The sequence below is a fragment of the Protomyctophum bolini genome, assembly GCF_963924005.1.
Source record: "Protomyctophum bolini genome assembly, chromosome: 5".
NCBI classification, from domain to species: domain Eukaryota; kingdom Metazoa; phylum Chordata; class Actinopteri; order Myctophiformes; family Myctophidae; genus Protomyctophum; species Protomyctophum bolini.
Genome location: NC_137866.1, coordinates 17242530 through 17262521, shown reverse-complemented (window position 1 = coordinate 17262521; position 19992 = coordinate 17242530). Strand labels below are relative to the sequence as shown.

Below are 19992 nucleotides of genomic sequence, written 5' to 3'. Positions count from 1 at the left end.
GATTCCACAGGTCGTATAGCAATTGTTCATGTCGCAAAAACGAGGGCGAGGCTTAATTTCATAGGGCGCGCCAGATAGATTTCAGCCGTAACATTTATTAACGTCAGAACGAAATTAAGGAAGGATCAGCTGTTTGCGATCACTTTATAAATGCCGTGGCGACGTGGGTGTACTACGAAACCTGCACTCGAATCTGTGGCAGATTTTACACTTGATTGATAAATGAGGGCCTTAGAGTATGTTTATACTAAGGTTTTAGCACAGGTTGTGTGTTGATGCAGTGTGTATTTTGTGTTGGTGTGTGTTTGTTGCAGACATGTTGGGGGCGTGTCTTAGTGCTACCGACATGTTGGGGGCGTGGCTCAGTGTATCCATTGCAATCCAACTGTGTCAGGCCAGCTTCTATGACACCATCCAACAGCATCCAACCAGCATCCAGCATCCAACCATCAAACAGCATCCTGGGACCAGGGCTGGACCAACATCCATCCTGATAGGTCAGTCTGGCACGCACACATGCACGCACTCACGCACGCACGCATGCACGCAGTAATGTGGCGATCACATTACAAGAGCAGTCTCAGTGCTGTGATGTGGTCGAAAACCTGACTGGAACATATATCAAGTCCATTGTTTAATGTTAAGTAGCTGTTTGAAATACAGCAAAAGGAAGGAAAATTCATGGCAGGCTCTGGTGGATAATGTTCAGAGGCTACAGACGCAGGAGGATTGGTTAATCTGTCGACAGTTGCAGACAAAGCACATGGATTGTTTCTGCTTTTAGCAATGATGTCAGAAGAATGACCGCCTTGCATTTCTTCAGTTCCAAATGATGAACGTGAAGTCTCTCTTTATAGAGGTCATGATGAATATAGAGATTTGTTTTACGCCATCTGTGTTCAGCTTTCTGTCTTTACCAGCACGTTATTTCTCAGATGAGATTGCAGCTTTTCTTGCCGAAGATGACCTTTAACTTCAGAATTGAATTGAAAATGTTTTACAAGCTCGTTTACTGGGCCCCAAGGGCGGACAGGTATGGAAGAGGAAGCCTGCATACATTTGTCACTGGCGGCTTCCGTGATGAATCCTTTTGTGATTATGTCTTTTTGAATTTTTCCGTGCACAGACCTTTAGCTTTCTTAGAACAGAGTTCCCAAACATGTTCACGTCACAGACCCCCAAATTGACACTAATTAGCCCCGCGGACCCCCATTTGAAGAGATATGCCCCATGGTCCCGGCTCTAGCAGTGATTCTCAACCCGTTGAATTTCAAGGACCCTACATGCATTAGTCTATAGTATGGACCCCCATGTAATGGCATTTATATCTCTGGGACCCCCAGAGATCAATGTTAATTTAACTCTGAGAGTGTACAAATATCATCAATGTTAATTTAACTCTGAGAGTGTACAAATAGAACCAAATATATTTGGTTCCATTTGTACACTCTCAGAGTTACAAACCCATAAGGGTCCATTTGGTTACAAACTAACATTTAGCTGGGGACCCCCTGGAAGTTAACTCCCTCAAGGACCCGGACCCCTCTTTGGGAACCACCGTCTTACAGAAATGATCAAATCACGCAGACTTGGCCAGAGCGACGTTGGATATGTCCAGGCCTTTGGAAAATGACCAGGTATAGAGTGTGTTACTGTGTTCGCATGTTAACAACATCCACATTTTATAGTCAAAACCCTCCTAACTCCACTTGAGCTGTATTTGTGATGATAATATAATATATAATATTGTTCAAGTATCTGACAATGTATAAAGTCAGAATACTGCATCACCGCTGACTTTGGCATGGGACATTTGCGTGTGTGCGTGTGTGCGTGCGTGCGTGTGCGTGTGTGTGCGAGCGTGCGCTGGTGGATTGGTGGCAGCATTGAGGGTGACGGGTCATGAATTGATGCCAGCAGGTCAGCCTGGTAGAGCAGCAGTAAATCATTAAAGTTCAGCTTCCCCTCTAACCTACCGCCATCAAAACCCTGGAGTCTAACCTACCACCATCACCATCGGAAACTGAGATTAGAAAAGGTTCCACATCTTGTTGTTTGTAATATAAAGTATGGAGTGAGAATGGTGGCAAATTCCTTAGGAAGGAAATGAAAAAGAAAATCAGGAAATGAAGAAAACCATATATTTCTTTGCGATGAGGCAACACTGCCTCATCAAAGTTGGTATTGTGACTTTATATATTGTATTGCCAGATACTTGCATGAGCGGGAGAGAGGGGTTGGAGTTAGCTGCTTTAAGGCCTATTCATACTCCAGTTTTGGGTGATAAGGTGACCACCGAAAACTACAAAATGATGTCACACCTTTAGCAGACAGACAATTTGAGGGTCCAATGGAGTTAGCTGGGGGCTGTTTTCTGGTTCCATCATTCCAGACCCCATTCATTTTTCGTGAAGAGATTTCCAAAAAAACTCGTAATACTTGCTATGCATCCCATGTTTATAATGCATTATGAACACATATAAGACATTATACTCTTCTCATAACCATGTATGATTATATTTATACGCGCTCATACATAATCATAATACTTTATAACCGTAATCACAACACATTATTTATTTATTATAATGACTTATGATATCAAGTATTATAATACTTCATAACTTGCTATGTATTCCATGTATTATGTGTATTATATGTAAGACAGTATAATTTTCTCAAACATTTATAATAAATTATTATATTTTGCATGCAGTGCCATTTTACCATATACATGGTACCATGTTACCATGTACATGGTGCCACTTCTTTTGAAAATTGTAAGCAATCCAATTCAAGTGAGATTTGTGTTTATTATTATATTAGGGTGATTTTGCCGCTCCCCTGCAATATTTCTCGGCCAACACGAACGCCCGCGCTAAAAAGATTACTCTAGCCCAGGGGTCTCAACTCCTATAAAACCGGCACAGGGTAAGATGGTGCCAACATGAACACAGAGCCATGATCTGAAGTCTTCCTAGTGGAAGAAGGATTGTTTTGTTGTGTTTTCGTTTTCCTTTCCTCCTGGCCTACTGTTTGAAATGTTTAAAATCTTGAACCAGGCTAGTTTGGCAGAGTTGATGGGGTACTATTAATTGACACATATAGCATTTATTAAGTATCACACTTGTGTACTGTGAAGTTATTATCGTCATACATGTTCAATCATACATCACATTCCGTGCTCAGCCAATCAGCTGAGTACATTCTGTGCTCATAAGGCTGTGCATAGGAAGGGCTAGCGCCCCTCAAAAATGGAGATACGAGGTTTCTGCTCCAAACTAGTAGCAACAACTGTTATGGTTTGTTGAAAAGCATCCTGCACACCTGTGAGCTGAATAACACCACAGGGCCTCATTTGCATTTGTATTAGATTATAATTTATTCTTCCACTGGTTGTTGTGGTTTCCACATTTAGAGCCCGTTTCCTTGATCCTGTGGTTGTTTGCTTTATAGCAGCACAGACATCAGAGTTAAATCTGTTCTTTTACTAGCTAGTTTATTATTTTAATTGTGTTATTTTAATGTTTCATTATTTATTTTAAATAGATCAAAGGGGGAAATGTGGGGCTTGTCTTCTGCAATTAAAATGAGTTGCAGTAAGAAGGACCGCTGCTACATCTTTATTGACTGCCAAGAACGTCTTTAGACATCCTATTAAATCCAACACTTCACTGCCAAAAACGTATATAGATGTTCAATGGTCTTTTCAGTGGTTTATGATGGGGTCATGCTCTAACGCCAACGTATGAATGGTTCTAGGTTGTCATTATTGTAATTGTAATTGGCATAAGTTTGATATTGGCATAAGTGTTCTTTTCCTGTTGTCCCTGTATCTGAGCATGGAAATAGCATAATTATTGTCACCACCAAGTGTCACTGTTGTGCAGCCTAACACGCAGACAGAGGCCAGGGAGGAGAGCTTGTACAGTACAGTACAGTACAGTACAGTACAGTACAGTACAGTACAGTACAAGTACTCGACCTGAAAAAGAAAAGAAAAACAATCTATTTCTCAGATAAAAAATCGGTATCGGAAAAAAAGCTATACCGTGAGTATATCGTTATCGTGATAAAATAAATTCTATATTGTGATATGAGATTTTGTCATATCGCCCAGCCCTACCGGGGTTAAGCGGATTGCTCACTTGCATGCATTGAAGAAAGCCGGAGCTCAGTACAACAATACGCAGACCTGTAACGGTCCATTTGTCCCGATTGTTTTCCGATCCGATCCCGATAACACCATTTCTGTGTAAGCCGATACCGAATACCGATACCAGAGAATAATATTTATAATAATACAAAAATAAAAAGATCTTATTTTGAAGTCCACCGACCGGGAATAGTGTTTATAGCTGTCTAGCTATATATCTCGTGTTATGTTTATAGCAGACTCCTCATTCAAATGTGCACTTGCAGTTTGGGCAACTCCAAAGCAAACTGTCGGATCTGTGGTTAGACTGGCATATTTGCCAATACCGTTATGACCAAATAAGGGCCGATGCGATACTTTTCCCATACCGATACACTATAGGGACATCTCTAATTTGTACTCTCTCTCTCTCTCTCTCTCTCTCTCTCTAATGCACTGTATGGAGAGAGAGGTGAGTGACCGGTGGGCAGAGAGAGATAGGGAGAGATGAGTAAGAGGTGGTCAAAGGGTCTAGTAGCTTCAGTCCACTCCTACTCATTTAATTATTCCCCTCAGAATAGGAATGCTGGGGTTCAAGTTGTTGAGGGGCGCTAGCCCCTCCTATATACAGGTTAAATGTTTGTTTTTAGTTAAACAAACATTAAATGCCATTAACAATAAAGAGAGTTTAATGTTTGTTTTGTCTGTTTGTTTTACATCACCATTACATCACCTAATCATAGCAACATCAGTTAGACTAATATATTAGCGCCCCTCACTCCACACAGGTGTGATTTTTTTTTTATATAAAAAGAGGTTCCTATCACACAAAGATTTGAGGACTCCATCAGATTAACATTCATGTTTCTGTTTCTTCAGAGGGAGGAACATGTGAGGTCATCGCTGCTCACAGATGCTGCAACAAGAATCGCATTGAGGAAAGATCACAGACCGTTAAATGTTCCTGTCTGCCAGGAAAAGTGGCCGGAACGACCCGGAACCGACCGTCGTGTGTAGATGGTGAGTAGATATGTCCTAGCTTCCATAGTGATCTTCACCTTGTCTTTGCCCTAGCTTCCATAGTGATCTTCACCTTGACTTTGTCCTAGCATCCATAGTGATCTCCTTGACTTTAACCCCTTAGCATCCATAGTGATCTTCTCCTTGTCTTTACACCATAGCATCCATAGTGATCTTCTCCTTGTCTTAGCATCCATAGTGATCTTCTCCTTGTCTTAGCATCCATAGTGATCTTCTCCTTGTCTTTACATCCATAGTGATCTTCTCTTTGTCTTTACACCATCAATAGTGATCTTCTTTGTCGTAGCATCCATAGTGATCTTCTCCTTGTCTTAGCATCCATAGTGATCTTCTCCTTGTCTTAGCATCCATAGTGATCTTCTCTTTGTCGTAGCATCCATAGTGATCTTCTCTTTGTCGTAGCATCCATAGTGATCTTCTCTTTGTCGTAGCATCCATAGTGATCTTCTCTTTGTCGTAGCATCCATAGTGATCTTCTCTTTGTCGTAGCATCCATAGTGATCTTCTCTTTGTCGTAGCATCCATAGTGATCTTCTCTTTGTCGTAGCATCCATAGTGATCTTCTCTTTGTCGTAGCATCCATAGTGATCTTCTCTTTGTCGTAGCATCCATAGTGATCTTCTCTTTGTCGTAGCATCCATAGTGATCTTCTCTTTGTCGTAGCATCCATAGTGATAGGGAGGTGGTGGTGTGAGATGGAACCGTGTCTGGAGGACGAAGAATGCAAAACGCTGCCCGACAACTCTGGATGGATGTGTTACCATGGCAACAAGATTACAACTACCAGGGTAAGGTTTAACCTCTAATGTAAACCTACTAACCTACCTACCGTAATACAGGGTATGCACATGCCTAAAGTGAATGGCAGATCGAGTGGCAAATCGAATGGCAAAGTGAGTGACAAAGTGAGTTTAATGTCGTTTAACGTCATTTAATGCAATCAAATACAACTTTTCTGTTTGGATACATGGGATGTCAAGGCCAGAAAGTAGTTTTTTGCCACTCAGTAGGCGTTCCCGCATAACTTCCGGGTTTGATGATGATGTCACACGCATACCCTCTATATAAAACTACCAGGGTAAAACTGAACTAACTCTGGATTAAAACTACCTCTAATGTAACTAACCTATGCTCAGGTTGCTCAATATGAGAGTGAATACCAACAGAAAAGTAAAGGTGATTAATCAACGATTAACAATAATGACAATAATAACAATAACACTACTAATAATGTTTCTCCTATAGAACTCACATCCCTTCACAACATCTACATATTGACCGTAAAGGTGACCAGCAGCAAGATGAGCTGGACTTACAGGTTCGTGGAAATTAACATAATAATTTATTACAATTATTGTTTATTATAGCAGTGACCAATAATGCATAATAATCAATGAAGACTATAATTAATTGTCCATTTGTGCTCCAGCTCAATGGAATGCATGAGATAATAAAAACATATTTAAAACATTGTTTTGATGCTATTATCCTGTAGGAAGTTGTTGACAATTTACGTCATAATGTGTCTCATTATTGTTAATGGCGTTTAATGTTTGTGTTTGCACTTTGCACCGTTTGTTTTGCATCATTATTACCTAATCAACATGAGTTAGACTTTAATATATTAGCGCCCCTCACTTCACACAGGTGTGATATTTGTTAAGTTACGTTTAGTTTTAGTATGCTTGTTTATTGGACCCGTAAAGAATGAAACAAAGATTTTAGACGTGACCCAGACTACAGTATATCCATCATTCAGCCTGGGGGAAACAAAAATAAAGATTTCAGTCTATTTCTGCTCTGCTGGGTTTTCTCTGCTTACTAAATAAATGTTATATTCACTCATTGGAACGTAACGAAAGACATCCAAACGTACTTTACTTTTAAGGAGTGAATTACATCTTAGTGTGAAAACATGTCAAAATAACCTGTGAAAACTGATAAACACATCAGGCTGATTTGGACTTTAGTCGTTTGCTGTGAAATAGCAGATGCAGATAGCAGATCCCTGAAAATAGCAGATGTACAGTACAAGCTCACAGCACATCCGACAATTGTAGATCTACAAGCTCACAGTGGCGTGTCGAGGCACAGTTGCTGTCGAGGCTTGTTGAGAAAACAGAAAAAGCAGAGAGAACACCGATGGTGATGACAAAACTATTTCTGTTTTTATTCACCTTCACTGTCAAGGAGGAAGGAATGGGAACAGCAGGAAAAACACCTGGATGTCTTCTAGAGGCACTTCCCTTCTCATTATGCGAAGAGGACAGATGTCTTCTTGTATATGAGGACAGACAGGACAGATGGCTATCTCACGTGACGATTTTGTAACCCCTATTTTTTCACCTGGTGCCAAATGCCTAAACTGTAATCCTGGGCGCTACTCTCCCTCTGCCAACCTGGGGAGAGCCCTGAACTGAGCTCATGCTTCCTTCAATGCTTGCACGAGGAGTGAGCAGCTTCTTATCACCTGACAGGGGGGAGTTTCCCCAGTTGGACGTATCGTGTGGAAGGAACATGCTATTCCAACCAGTTCCTTTCCCCTCCGTCAGGCGCCCCGGCTGACCACGGGGAGGCAGTATAGAGACCAGGATTACTGCATGTTTTTTGTTTACCTACCATAGGGGACATGGGGAGAACATGCAAACTCCACACAGAAAGGCCCTTTTGCCAACCCCACCTAGGGTATGGGCGCTGATGACGTGGAGGAGAGAACACGCTTCCAGTGCTCACAGCGTCCCCGGCAGGAATCGAACCCAAGGACCTTCTAGCTGTGAGGCGACAGTGCTAATGACTGCACCCCCGAACAGATGTCTTCTTCAGGACAGACAGAGGACAGATGTCTTAAAATATGGGTGTAAACAGCTTAGTGAATCGGACCAATTATGTGGCATAACGGTGTATCCCCCAACATCCACCACTAGCGTAAGCTTTCTGTCTACCGAGAAATCTTCGTTCCGTCTACCGAGCAATCTTCGTTCCTACTCTTATCTATGGTCATAAAGTGTGGATCATGACCGAAAGAATGAGGTCGCGGATATTAAGCGACCAAAATTACTTTTCTCAGATTTATGGGTGGCTGGCATCTCCCTTAGAGATAGGGTGAGAAGTTCAGTCACATGAGAGAGACTCAGGAGTAGAGTTTCTGCTTCTTCGCTTGGAAAGGAGCCAGCGTAGGTGTTTCTGGCATCTGGTTAGGATGCCTCTCGGGCGTCTCCCTAGGGAGGTCCTCGATGCATGTTCCACTGGAAGGAGACCCCCAAGCAGAACAAGGATGAGTTAGTTAGAGAGTTTATATCTCCAAATTCTGATGGGAATGGTAGAGCTGTTGCCCCCGCGGCATGACTAGGGATAAGCGGTTGAAGATGGATGGATGAATGGATGGATCCACCACTAGGCCCAGGGACCCAGGCATAGTGGTGAATCCCCCTACATCCGCAACTAAGGCCCAGGGGCCATGCATGCATTCCTAGACCCTTCATTACATTAAAGTAAATAAACCTCCACAGTCCACAAGACCACATACAGAACCACCAACACCCTCCCACCACATTGGCCTGATGGTCCGTTCCAGTTGGTCAGAAGGTCCTCAGTTCATTAGAACAATAGGAACCATTCCTCTGTTCGTGAGAACACTAGAAACCTACATGTATGGTTAATCCTAACCATAACCTGAAGGGCTGAACAAACTAGCACTGGAGACCGATACCGGCTTCCTATTGGTTGACCAACCTATGGGCCCTCCACCCCCCTCCTTCCCTCCCCAGTAGAATGCAGCGGAGATCACTGACGTCACCAAATTTGGAGTGACACCCCTCTGTTATTGGTTTACCGAAATACAAAGTTCACTCCCACTGCTCAGCTCGCTCTGGCTTTTCTTTTTCTCCTTTGAAAACAAAACGCCTGTAGTTTCCGAGGCTACCCTAACCATAACCCATAACACGTTCTGTTTTATGAAACAGAAACTCAACTCACTGACTAAATCAAGGACTTACTTTATGTAAAAGAAAAATGTAAGAAATGTACAAAGATGTGTTTTTGCTATTGCTGATCGAGGAGAGTGGGGGTAGAGGGCATTTTGAGCCTTGATTCCTCAACCTTTTCTCGATTTGTATTGTATTGTTTTATTTATTTATTAGTATTTATTTTATTGTGTAGATATGTCTGTTTGCCTTTGCTCTACGTTCACACTGGCAACACAAATCTGATGTTTTTTGGTCTATTTATTGGAATCAGATCAACAAAATAAATAGAATAAAACAGTCTTAGCCTGGACACTGGATCTACATGCATGCTGTTACTTTGTTGAGCCGAGTGAGGAATAAGCTCTATGCAGCCATATTGTAAATAAATTGGACCTCATCTTATCTTAATTCCTTGTGTGACCAGAATGGAACAAACAGTTAAGAGGTTTGAGAACCACTGTGCTATGGAACAGAGCCTTTATTAGTAAAATTGGCAACACCTGTGACTGAAGGAAGTAAGGAAGAGGCCCAATGTCTGTCCAATATGGATATGGTGCATAGAGCCTATTCCCCTTTAGGCTAGTGGTTAAGATGTTGGCTTTCTACGTGGGAGACCTGCAGGGTTCGAGTGTTGAACACAACCAATGCAGAGAGGTAGACGATGCCTGAATGCAACCTGACCCTTGAACCACTGACCACCTGACCTCAGCCACGCCTTCGCCATGGCGGAGACAACAAGGTATTTATACTTAACACGTGTTTATAATATAAAAGGGGGGGGGGGGGGGGAGGATAAAGATTTAACCAATACAAATTATTAACAAGAGCTTGTGACTAAATAAGAACTACATTGGACCAGAATTCTGTTTTTCATTTGCTGAAAAGTAACAGGTTTTGACATACCAACTGACAGGCTGTCTGTTGCTGCCATGTTAAACTGATATAAAGATGTTTTGCACATGTGGGCTTGTAAATGAAATCAGAAGTTTATGTATAGTTTGCTAAAACGATAAAGTCCATCTCTACTGGCATGTTTTAATGTAATTATGTGTGACCTGCTGCGAACCTGGTTTGTGTGTGTTTGTGTGGGGGTGTGTGTCATGTTTGTATGAGTGTGTGCACACCCGTGTGTGTGCATATGTGGGTGTGTACATTTATGCTGGGTCTTATTTTGTCCTCGTGCACACTGCCGTGCAAACTGTGACATCACTGTGTGACATAATGCATTGTGACGGTAAATTAAAATTACCATAAAAATATAATGGAATTACCAGAGTCCTGATGTGAAGGACCTTGTGTAAAGGTCAGTGTTCCTATGTTACTATACAACATATTAGGGATGGGTCCGATTAATCGGTAATAGGATCTAAATCGATTATTAAAAAATACATAAATGTTTATCTGTTATCTGTTGCAAAGACTATATTGTCATCCAAACCGTGCCCATAGTAATTACATTTTATAGGATACCATTTATTTTGTTCGCTCAGGCCTATACTGCAAGTTATATATGGTTCAATGATGAGTACAAGGCTACAGGCCTACCAAAGTGTGCCTGCATTATTGGTATTGATGGTAATGGTATCTGTTATCGTTAGTCTGATTGAGGCAACATTTATGTGGATGGATAACAGATTTATTTTTCTACAATGATGCTTTTTTATGGTTTATTAAAAAAAAAACCTAAACTATAGGATCACATAGAATGCAGAGAGACAGTGTAGTGTCTCAGTAAACTATAGGATCATAAAATGCAGAGAGACAGTGTAGTGTCTCAGTAAACTATAGGATCATAGAATCAAATGCAGAGAGACAGTGTAGTGTCTCAGTAAACTAGAATGCAGAGAGAATGTGTAGTGTCTCAGTAAACTATAGAATGCAGAGAGACAGTGTAGTGTCTCAATGAACTATAGAATGCAGAGAGACAGTGTAGTGTCTCAGTAAACTATAGGATCACATAGAATGCAGAGCCATTCCAACGCACTCAATACTAACCTTGTCCCTAACCCTAACTGCACACGGAAGCCACGTAGTCAGAGTGGCGTTGCGTCGGAATGCCACTTTGTTCCCTTCTCTGGATACGAGTGTCTGATAAATGCCTACATTGTTATCATAAACTGAGTATGGAAACCACCAGTGTCCTAGAGTATTGCATATACTGTACCATACATATTGGAACAGTCACTAACGAAAGTTACAGTTTGCAGGTTTTAGGCTTCAGGAAATAATATTTGTGGTTTTGAATCCTGTAGCATGTTATTCCTCATGATATCAATTCCATCAGGGAATAAAAGATAATAAAATACAGCTTTATTTTTTATCCTTGTTGAGCCTCAGCAGCAAAAAGCTAACGCAAACTGGTAAGAATGCATACAAATAATTATACAATAAACAAACACAATGTATACAGTTAAAATAGACTAATAGGCTAATAAAATAAAAATAATTACATAAAATAAAATAAATGGAACCAAACACAGGATACATGTAAGAGTTGACATACAAATAAGAACAAATAAATAAAGTGATTAGACTTAAAGGACAACTTTAGGTTCATGTTTTAGGTTATTAGACAAAGTAAAAGGTGAGTGTTGTTTTATTTTCATTTGCTGCTTTCTTTCGTTTTAGCGATTTTAGCAAATGCATCCTTTTTTACAAAATATATTTACTATAGTCCTACTAGACCCCAATAAATGACATGTTGCCACAAAAGTTCACAGTATCTACTGAATGTGAAGGTAGAGGTACTAGGGGGATGCCATACTGTGTGTAGTAGGCTCAATATGTCACATATAATAGATCCCGTGATATTTTCTGGACCGATATAATTTCTTGGGGTCAGTAGGACTAAGTACTATGAAAATCACCATATTTCTTTGTGAAATAAATACATAATTAGGACCATGTTCGAATGCCCCCTGTCAAAAATCGCTAAAACGAAAGAAAGCAGCAAATGAAAAAAGAAATAACACTCATCTATTACTTTCTCTAATAACAACCTAAAACATGAACCTTGGTTGAAAAAAACAGAAGTTTTCCAGAATCTGACTTGAGTTCATCAATACATACATTATATCAGTGTTCCCGTGGTCAACAGTGTCCTCTAGTGGCTTCAGGTAGAATGACAGTACAGTGTCCTCTAGTGACTAGAGGACAGTACTGTCATTCTACCTGAAGCCACTAGAACAGTGGTTGGGACCCTCTGTACTAGACTAGAGTCTAGTCTAGTACAGAGGGTCCCAACCACTGTTACTACCACTGGTGGTACTTGAGCCCTCCTCTGGTGGTACACAGAGAAGTCGCCCAAAAAAGGAGAATAAAATATTAGGCTATCCAGCCATGCTGAAATGACAGCACACCTAGCCGTTAATAGAATATTTGAGAATTTATAACATTAGAAATATCATCAGTTGTGATTAGTGTTTTGTCAGAGCAGCAGCATTATTGGCTTAGGAATGGAACAAAAAGTGCATGTATACTCCTGTATTTTAACATCAGTTATTATGGTGGTACTTGGAGGGCCAGAATATTATCTGAGGTGGTACTTCAGTAGACTATAAAACTGAAAAACAAAAACTGTGTCGCGGACAGATTTTTATAGGTCCCTTTTATTTATTTTTGTTTCCTACATTTTTTTTATTATTTCAAAACATTTTCAAAAAACATTCCCAAAAAAGGGAAGCAAACATTTTCACGAATTAAAAACTAAATTCAGTGTTTGGTTTTTTTCTTCAGTAATTTCATGAAGAAATGAATGAAAAATCTAAGAAATTCCATACATTAGATTCTAATGTATGGAATTTCTTACATCTTCTTTGTTTTCTAATGATTAGAAAAGTAGAGCACGTTCGGAAATAGTGCACAGAGCGCACTGTACAATGCAAACTAGGCGAGTGCGCTCCAATGCGGTATTTCCAAATGTGCCCCAAATGTTTAATAAGTAGTGACAGCAGCCGATCTACGGCTCTCACAACATGACGTGATGCAACACGTTGTGAGAGCGGTAGATCGGCTATTTTCACTCGTTTGGGTCCCTGGGAGACATAACATTTCTCTTTTGGGTCACGGGCTAAAAAGGTTTTGGAACCACTGCGCTAGTCGGTGTCCTCAAGTCTAGTGGCGTCAGGTAGAATGACAGTCTGTCATGTCAGCGTTAATGTGTCACCTGCAAAAGAACACAATGTTGTCAGTTAATTAACCCCCGGTTAATTAGCCCTTTAGCAAGACATTTGTAATGGAGTCGCACCCACATCCAGCCCTGAACCTCCTCACCTTGGTGGTCCTCACTTTGTTCCCGGAGATGCAGGACCAGCCACTGAGGTCCGGGAGAACTCTGCATTCTTCTGAGACCAAACATGGTTCCATCTGACACCAGGACCTCTGGCGTACGATGGACCCTATAACACCATAAACATAGTTCTGACACCAAGACCTCTGATAAATCAGGTACATTGGACCCTAAAATATAATGTTTATAACACTGTAGAGTGTAGATATAGCTTGTAGCACTCTTTAATGTATACTCATAGCCTCACTGTACAGATAATCTACTGTTAGACAGATATCAGGTTCTTTGCTTGCTCATTATCCTTGATGACTTTCTATGTATTTGATGTATTACCACGTACTGTTCTAAATCGATCTGGATTAAAGGATAATTTCGTACTATAAGGCTTTCTCACCTTTAGTTGCAGTTGTTTAGTCCTCATAAGTGGTCCAGTTGTTATTTTGTGAAAAAAACAAGCTGCAGCCCTACCCAACCAAAATTATGTGTATTTTTTCACAAAATAACAACTGGACCACTTTTATGAGGTCTAAACAACTAAAGGTGAGAAAGCCTTCTAGCACGAAATTCTCCTTTAAGAGCTCCATGCTAAATGCCTAAATTGTAACGACCTAAACATAGTTCTGACACCAGAACCTCTGATGTATACGATGGACCCTATAACATCATTATTAATACTATTATTACGATGGAGCCATTAAAGGTTTAGTTCACATTTTTAGACTTAAAGCTGTAGGAAATACTTGCCCTTAATATAGTGGTTGTAAGGTAATAATTGATCGCGGTTCCGTGGTGGGAGTTTTGGTCTGGTTTTGGTTGGGATCTGGACTCTGGGGGCAACTCGTTAAAAATAAATGTATCCACAAAACTAGAGCGTAATTTGTATTGTTGACCTGTTTCTACCATATAGAGCAAATTTCACATGGAACTATTTTTTGCCAGCAATAGTTCCATATGACAGTGGGTCCAAAATTGAACGAAAGTTGAGCTACATGGTAGAAATAGGTAAACGATACAAACCACTGTATTAAGTGTGTCCTACGCTTTAAGTTAAATAAATCTGAACTACGCCTTTAATATAAGTATCTTACCTTCAACACAGGACGGCACCGCTCTGGTGGTTCCTGCCACCTGTCCAGGTAATCATACATTTGATTATTATTATTTAATTATATTATATTGAATTACGGTAATTTAAATGATTCTATTCCATTTTGATTTACCTGTCCAGGATAACAGGAACATTTGACAGTTTGAGAACGTTCTTCAATCTTGTTCTTATTGCAGCATCGATGAGCAGCAACCACCTCACATGTTCCTATAAATATAACATACACAACATTAGTACACAATACTATACATACAGTACTAGTGTTGTAGTCGAGTCCACCTAAACAAGTCCAATTAAGTCGAGACCTCAAATTATGAGCGAGACTGACACGAGACTAGCCTCGGTCCCAGGCTTACTCATCTGCAAAGACGAAGAGAAAAGCCTGGTCACAACCTAAGGCAGAGACGGTATTGGCGAAAGTGTCGGACCGTAACATCCGTCAGATGTATTTCCCCTGGATACTATATTTTTTCGACCAATCACAACACTCAACTTCCCACAACTTCCGGCCCCCAAAAAATGATACCTTCTCCAGCGTAGGTCTTGCACAGAGTAAATGAAAATGTGGAGTCGAGACCGCACTCGAGTAGGCTACTACAACACTACATCGATGATCTGCAACCATCTCACATGTTCCTACACTGTGTGTGCACGTAGTCTACATACCTGTTGTGTTGCTACAGGATCCGGGCTGGATACACAGAGTGACACAGAGCAGCAGCAGAAAGATACTGTTTAACTCCATGATGCCTAAAATAATATAAAGCATTATATTATTTAATACTATTATTGCGAATGCAGTGAGCACTTACTATGAGACCTAGCAGATCATGTCTGTCTGTCCCGCTTTTGTGCTCATATATGGAGCTGAGTGATTTGTGTCACCATGACTCAGCCATAACCATATAAGGAGTCCCCAAAGCAGCTATACGTCCAAAACCCAAATACGTATGTACGAGCTGCGTTCGCTTCCTGCGTTTGCGCGTCTTACTGGTTTACTATGAGATCCTGCATCTCTTGTCCGTCACACCTCCATATATGGTCATGCGTGACATTACGTGACATCATCAGGGATCTCCATATATGGGCATATGATAGTTGCGATCCCCCACAGAGCCGACCAGTGCCTTGGCAAATGCATCACCAGACCTAGCTGGTGATGCAACTTCTTCGAAACCTCCTTGAGAGTCTCAGAAGAGGGCTCGTGCTTGGTGCAGTAGCCTACTTGGTAAGGTACTGACTGCATGGTGGGCGGCTTGTGACCGGCTTCATGTCCATGTTGGCGTGCCAGCACAGGAAGGCATCTGTCTTAATCGGGTACTTATTCATCAACAGATCATTTCGCACTGGGACGTAGACGATGTCAATATATGGCCATATATTGTGACATGCAGTGTCATGATAACCAGTGTGGTTGCCACGACACGAGTCACACTTGCAAATTAACCTAGTTGGTACAACTTGGTACAACTCCATATGTGGAGCTGACTATCCTCACCTGGATCTCCATATATGAAGATCACGACACGGAACTCATCAAACCCTGGATAGCCATATATGGTTTGACATACTAGATCTGCGTATATGATTCCCAGATTAATAGTTCAACTGTACCGTATTAAGAAGCTATGTTGTTTCAGCGTGTATGACCTCACCCTCGTTTACTGGTACAAATACTGTTTTACCTCCATGTTACCTGAAATATAATATTTATACTGTTTTCCTCCCTGACTGTTATATAACATACATACCGGTACATCCTGCCTACAAATGTAAACAGACATATGTAAATGTAAAACATTAAATGTAATATAAAACACTTTAACTCCATGCTGTAAAACATTATAACATAAAACAATGTATACTCCATCCTGCCTAAATATAAAGAATTAATGGGTGTCACTCACACTATCGGTTATTTTAGGCACACAGCTAAGTTTAAATCAGGCATTGCGATGCTAACGTAGGCCTACATTTAGTCCTAGAAGTCGACTAAATCAACTGTAGCTATGTTTACTAAAATGTTATATTAAGTGAACTAAAACTTCAAATCACTAAAATATGAAACTTATACATACAAATAACTACACGCACACTCACTGCCCTACCTTCTCTGCTCATATTATTAGAGCTCTTGCTCTAAGTCTAGATGTCATCTTCTTCATACATGCACAACTCCATCATTTGTTTTCATTCGGTTTAGTTCCTGATGCCGGTTGTTTAAAAAAGAAAGAAAGAGAGAGAGAGAAAAAACCCATCCACAACTTAATCAGCTGCTAACTGCTATAAAAGTGATCTGTTTAATGTAAAATCACACCGTCTTGCTGTCAGGGAGGCGTAACAGCAGCACTGACCTGGACCCTCTGGATGTGACTGTATGCATCTCTCATTAACAACAGTCTTAATCATCAGCCTCTCTTAATCAAGACACAATAAACCATCTGCTACAGAGCCGTGCACTTTAATCAGCATTTAAGAAGCTTAAAGTGTTTATTGAGAACAGCTGTGGCGGTTTGTTTTGCTTACTCCGTGAGATGAAGACAGTAGCACCATGGACTGTGAAGATGTGGAACACATGCCAGCTCCATCTGGCATTACATGAAGATATGGTTGAAGTGACGTGGATGAAGCTTAATTGTATCAATACTGCAATGTAGAAATACTCTAGTAAAGGTCTGGTAATCAAAATGAGTACAACATATTATTTCATACAGAAGGATGGTCTTCCTGCTAGGAGGACTGACACACACTGGTCTGTGTTACAAAATTGCAGTGTGATCCGGTCGGGAGCGAATTATATTGTACACTCGTACAGTCATGTTGTAGTCATTGTTTTGTAGTCATCGGGCAGGAAATCTCAATCTGAAACTTCCTAAAAATCGGTTTGAGGGAAAGGAAGTTTCAGATTGAGGGTTCCCGACCGGATCACAAAACCGAAAAGGAATGCTGTCGAGGCTGGTCTTGGCCAAAAATATCTTTAAAAAAAAGTACTTAAGGTACTAAAAGTAATCATTATGCAGAATGTCCCATTTCAAGTTTTAAAACTTGAAATGGGACAAAAATGTATGTTTAGTTACTTTCCACCACTGATCCTTTTAGGAATTCTGCTCCAGGACACATTCCACAGAAAGAATGCACCTGGTGTGGTGTCACACAATAGTCTCTCCACACATACCGGTTTGGTCATGTAATTTATGAATGGCTTGCTTGCCATGTTTGCTTATTATAAGCAACATTGGGCTTGTTTTTCTGTAAAGTCACAACGTGAAATCTGGCAACGTTGTTTCAAAGATCTGAATGCTTTCCCTCTCTCTCTCTCTCTCTCTCTCTCTCTCTCTCTCTCCCTCTCCAGCATTCAAAGATTGTGGAAGAGATAGTTTGGCTTCAGAGACTATCACTACAGCATGTGCATCCAGATGTAAGGTATGACTTGTCTTCACCTTTCTTCTTTTATAGTCTTTACACAAGGATTTAAGACCTATTCATCCTACAGTTTTATGTGATGAGGTGATCACCGAAACGTGGTTAGTAAAAACCGAGAAATAGTGTTTAGGTGAGCGGTGAGTCTCTTACAACCGCGGCGTGACTTCATGTTGTAGTTTTCGGTGGTCACCTAATCACCTAAAACTGGAGTATGAATAGGCCTTTATACAGTATGTATTTATTATGGGATTCAACAACAACAAAGCATATATTCAGTGTCATTGGTGTATTCAAATGAATGGAAAATACAACACGTACGCACACGTGCGCACACGCACACACACACACACAAGCTTCTGTTGTCTGCCTTTAACATGGAGTAAACTCCCCATGTTTATTTGGCCTTCGTTCAGTGCAGAAATTACCAATACATGCTAATAGGCTACTGTATGGGGGGGCTTGATAAAGCTGGAAAACGAAGCTCCATAATATATCAAAGGCAAGAACATATATTTCTACTTTCATTTTGGTGTTCTAAGTTGGGCTAAACCAAAAACATTTACATCATGTGTGTTGTTTATCTCTTTGTGTTCACATGCACGCTGAATCGCTGATACAACGGGACCACAGGGTGGAAACTGCCAAAACTACTACCCGACTTCCCCTCTCTATGTGAAGGCCTTGGAGTTGATGGAATACGGAAACCCAGGACTCCAGTCTACTCTGTGCACCATGTCTCACACCGACAACGTCCTGCAGGGGAAGCTCACACAAAGCGCTGTGTCCTTCGTCGCGCTCTTCACTCGCGACAAAGGCCGCCGTCTTCGGGCGACCGCCGACAAGTTGAGAGAGCTGGCCGTCGCTCTCTGCGCGTGTCCCAAATCTCGGACAGGCAGAAAGCTGCCCAGCCTGTGCGTGGCCGTGGGAGGTGCGGTCCTGGGCGCGGGCGTCGGCGCGCTTACCGGCGCAATGAGCGGAGCTTGGGGCGGAGTCGTGGCGGCGGCCTGTGACACATTTTTTACTGATGCAACGGCCTTTGAAAACATTCTTACTGGTGCGATGGGTGCGGCCTGTGGCGGAGTCGTGACGGCGGCCTGTGACACGATGCTCGACGATATCGGTGCGGTCGACACGATCCATGGTGTTTTCGGTAGCGTCATGGGCGGAGCGGCCGGAGGCGCGGCCATAGGTGCTGTGGGTGGTGCAATCGGCGGTGCGCTCATATCGTCAGGCGGCTCGGTGCAGTGGTACTACCACGCCGCACTGGGCGTGGCCACCGTTGCGATTCTGGTCGTAGCGGCTCCGATCAATCTGTGGGCTGAAGCTGCCGAAGCCAGCCACATTGAGTCAAAGGAAATCAGGATCGTGCAGGAGTTCCAGGAAACGATCGACCCGCTTGTGAAAGAGCTGGAGGCCGTTAAAACGATCTGTGACTCTTTCCACGATCCTGGTGCCACGGTGCAGGCCATCGCCAGGCGCAGCAGGAACGCTCTGGCTGCCGTCGACAGCATGAAGAGAACTTTCGCTGAATCCACGGCCGGGTTCACGAAACACGAAGACACGTTGGCCGCTGCTCGCTTTGAAAGTTCTGCGAGGCAGTATACGCAAACCATCGAGGAGCTTGAGAAGCTCAGAGAAGAACTTGGAAACTTTTTAGCTTCGATAGAAAGTCAGGTTTAATTTCGCAGCAGTAACTTTAGACGGGTATCACGTGTTTCTGTTAAAATGCAAAACATCTGTGATTATCTGTGAGTATTTAATGTAGGCGTATAGTTAGTTAGTTAGTTAGTTGCTTTTTTGACACAAATGTATAAACATTGGTTCCAAACAATCCTGTGAATAAAAACTTTAAAAAGGTACAATACATTAAAATATACAATACACAACACAACATATACCTTTACTCATACAAACAGGAGCTTTCTGTTGCTCCAAAAGTGACAGCCAGGCATGTAGCATACGCAAAGTTTCTCTGTTAGTGCCCACAAAAGAGTGAGCTCAAATCAATAAACTGATGTCCATATTTCACTAA

At 41.5% G+C, this 19992-nt stretch overlaps 2 protein-coding genes across 3 annotated transcripts; both read left to right on the top strand.

The window, feature by feature from the left end:
- Window positions 1–346: 346 nt before the first annotated feature.
- LOC308314977 (chemokine-like protein TAFA-1) lies at window positions 347–6495 on the top strand (the record flags this gene model as incomplete). Its single annotated transcript, XM_080762801.1, has 4 exons — window positions 347–497; window positions 5015–5155; window positions 5840–5964; window positions 6422–6495. The coding sequence occupies 4 exons, from the start codon at window positions 347–349 to the stop codon at window positions 6452–6454; spliced, it is 450 nt and encodes a 149-aa protein (XP_080618927.1). The 3' UTR covers window positions 6455–6495.
- Window positions 6496–9766: 3271 nt separating this feature from the next.
- LOC308315767 (uncharacterized protein) lies at window positions 9767–19984 on the top strand. Of its 2 annotated transcripts, none has more exons than XM_080763898.1 (3): window positions 9767–9880; window positions 17890–17955; window positions 18591–19984. In XM_080763898.1, the coding sequence occupies exon 3, from the start codon at window positions 18651–18653 to the stop codon at window positions 19638–19640; it is 990 nt and encodes a 329-aa protein (XP_080620024.1). In that variant the 5' UTR covers window positions 9767–9880; window positions 17890–17955; window positions 18591–18650; the 3' UTR covers window positions 19641–19984. The 2 variants fall into 2 exon arrangements, with proteins under 2 accessions (XP_080620024.1, XP_080620023.1); XM_080763897.1 differs by having other exon boundaries at window positions 17890–17960.
- The last annotated feature ends 8 nt before the right edge of the window (window positions 19985–19992 follow it).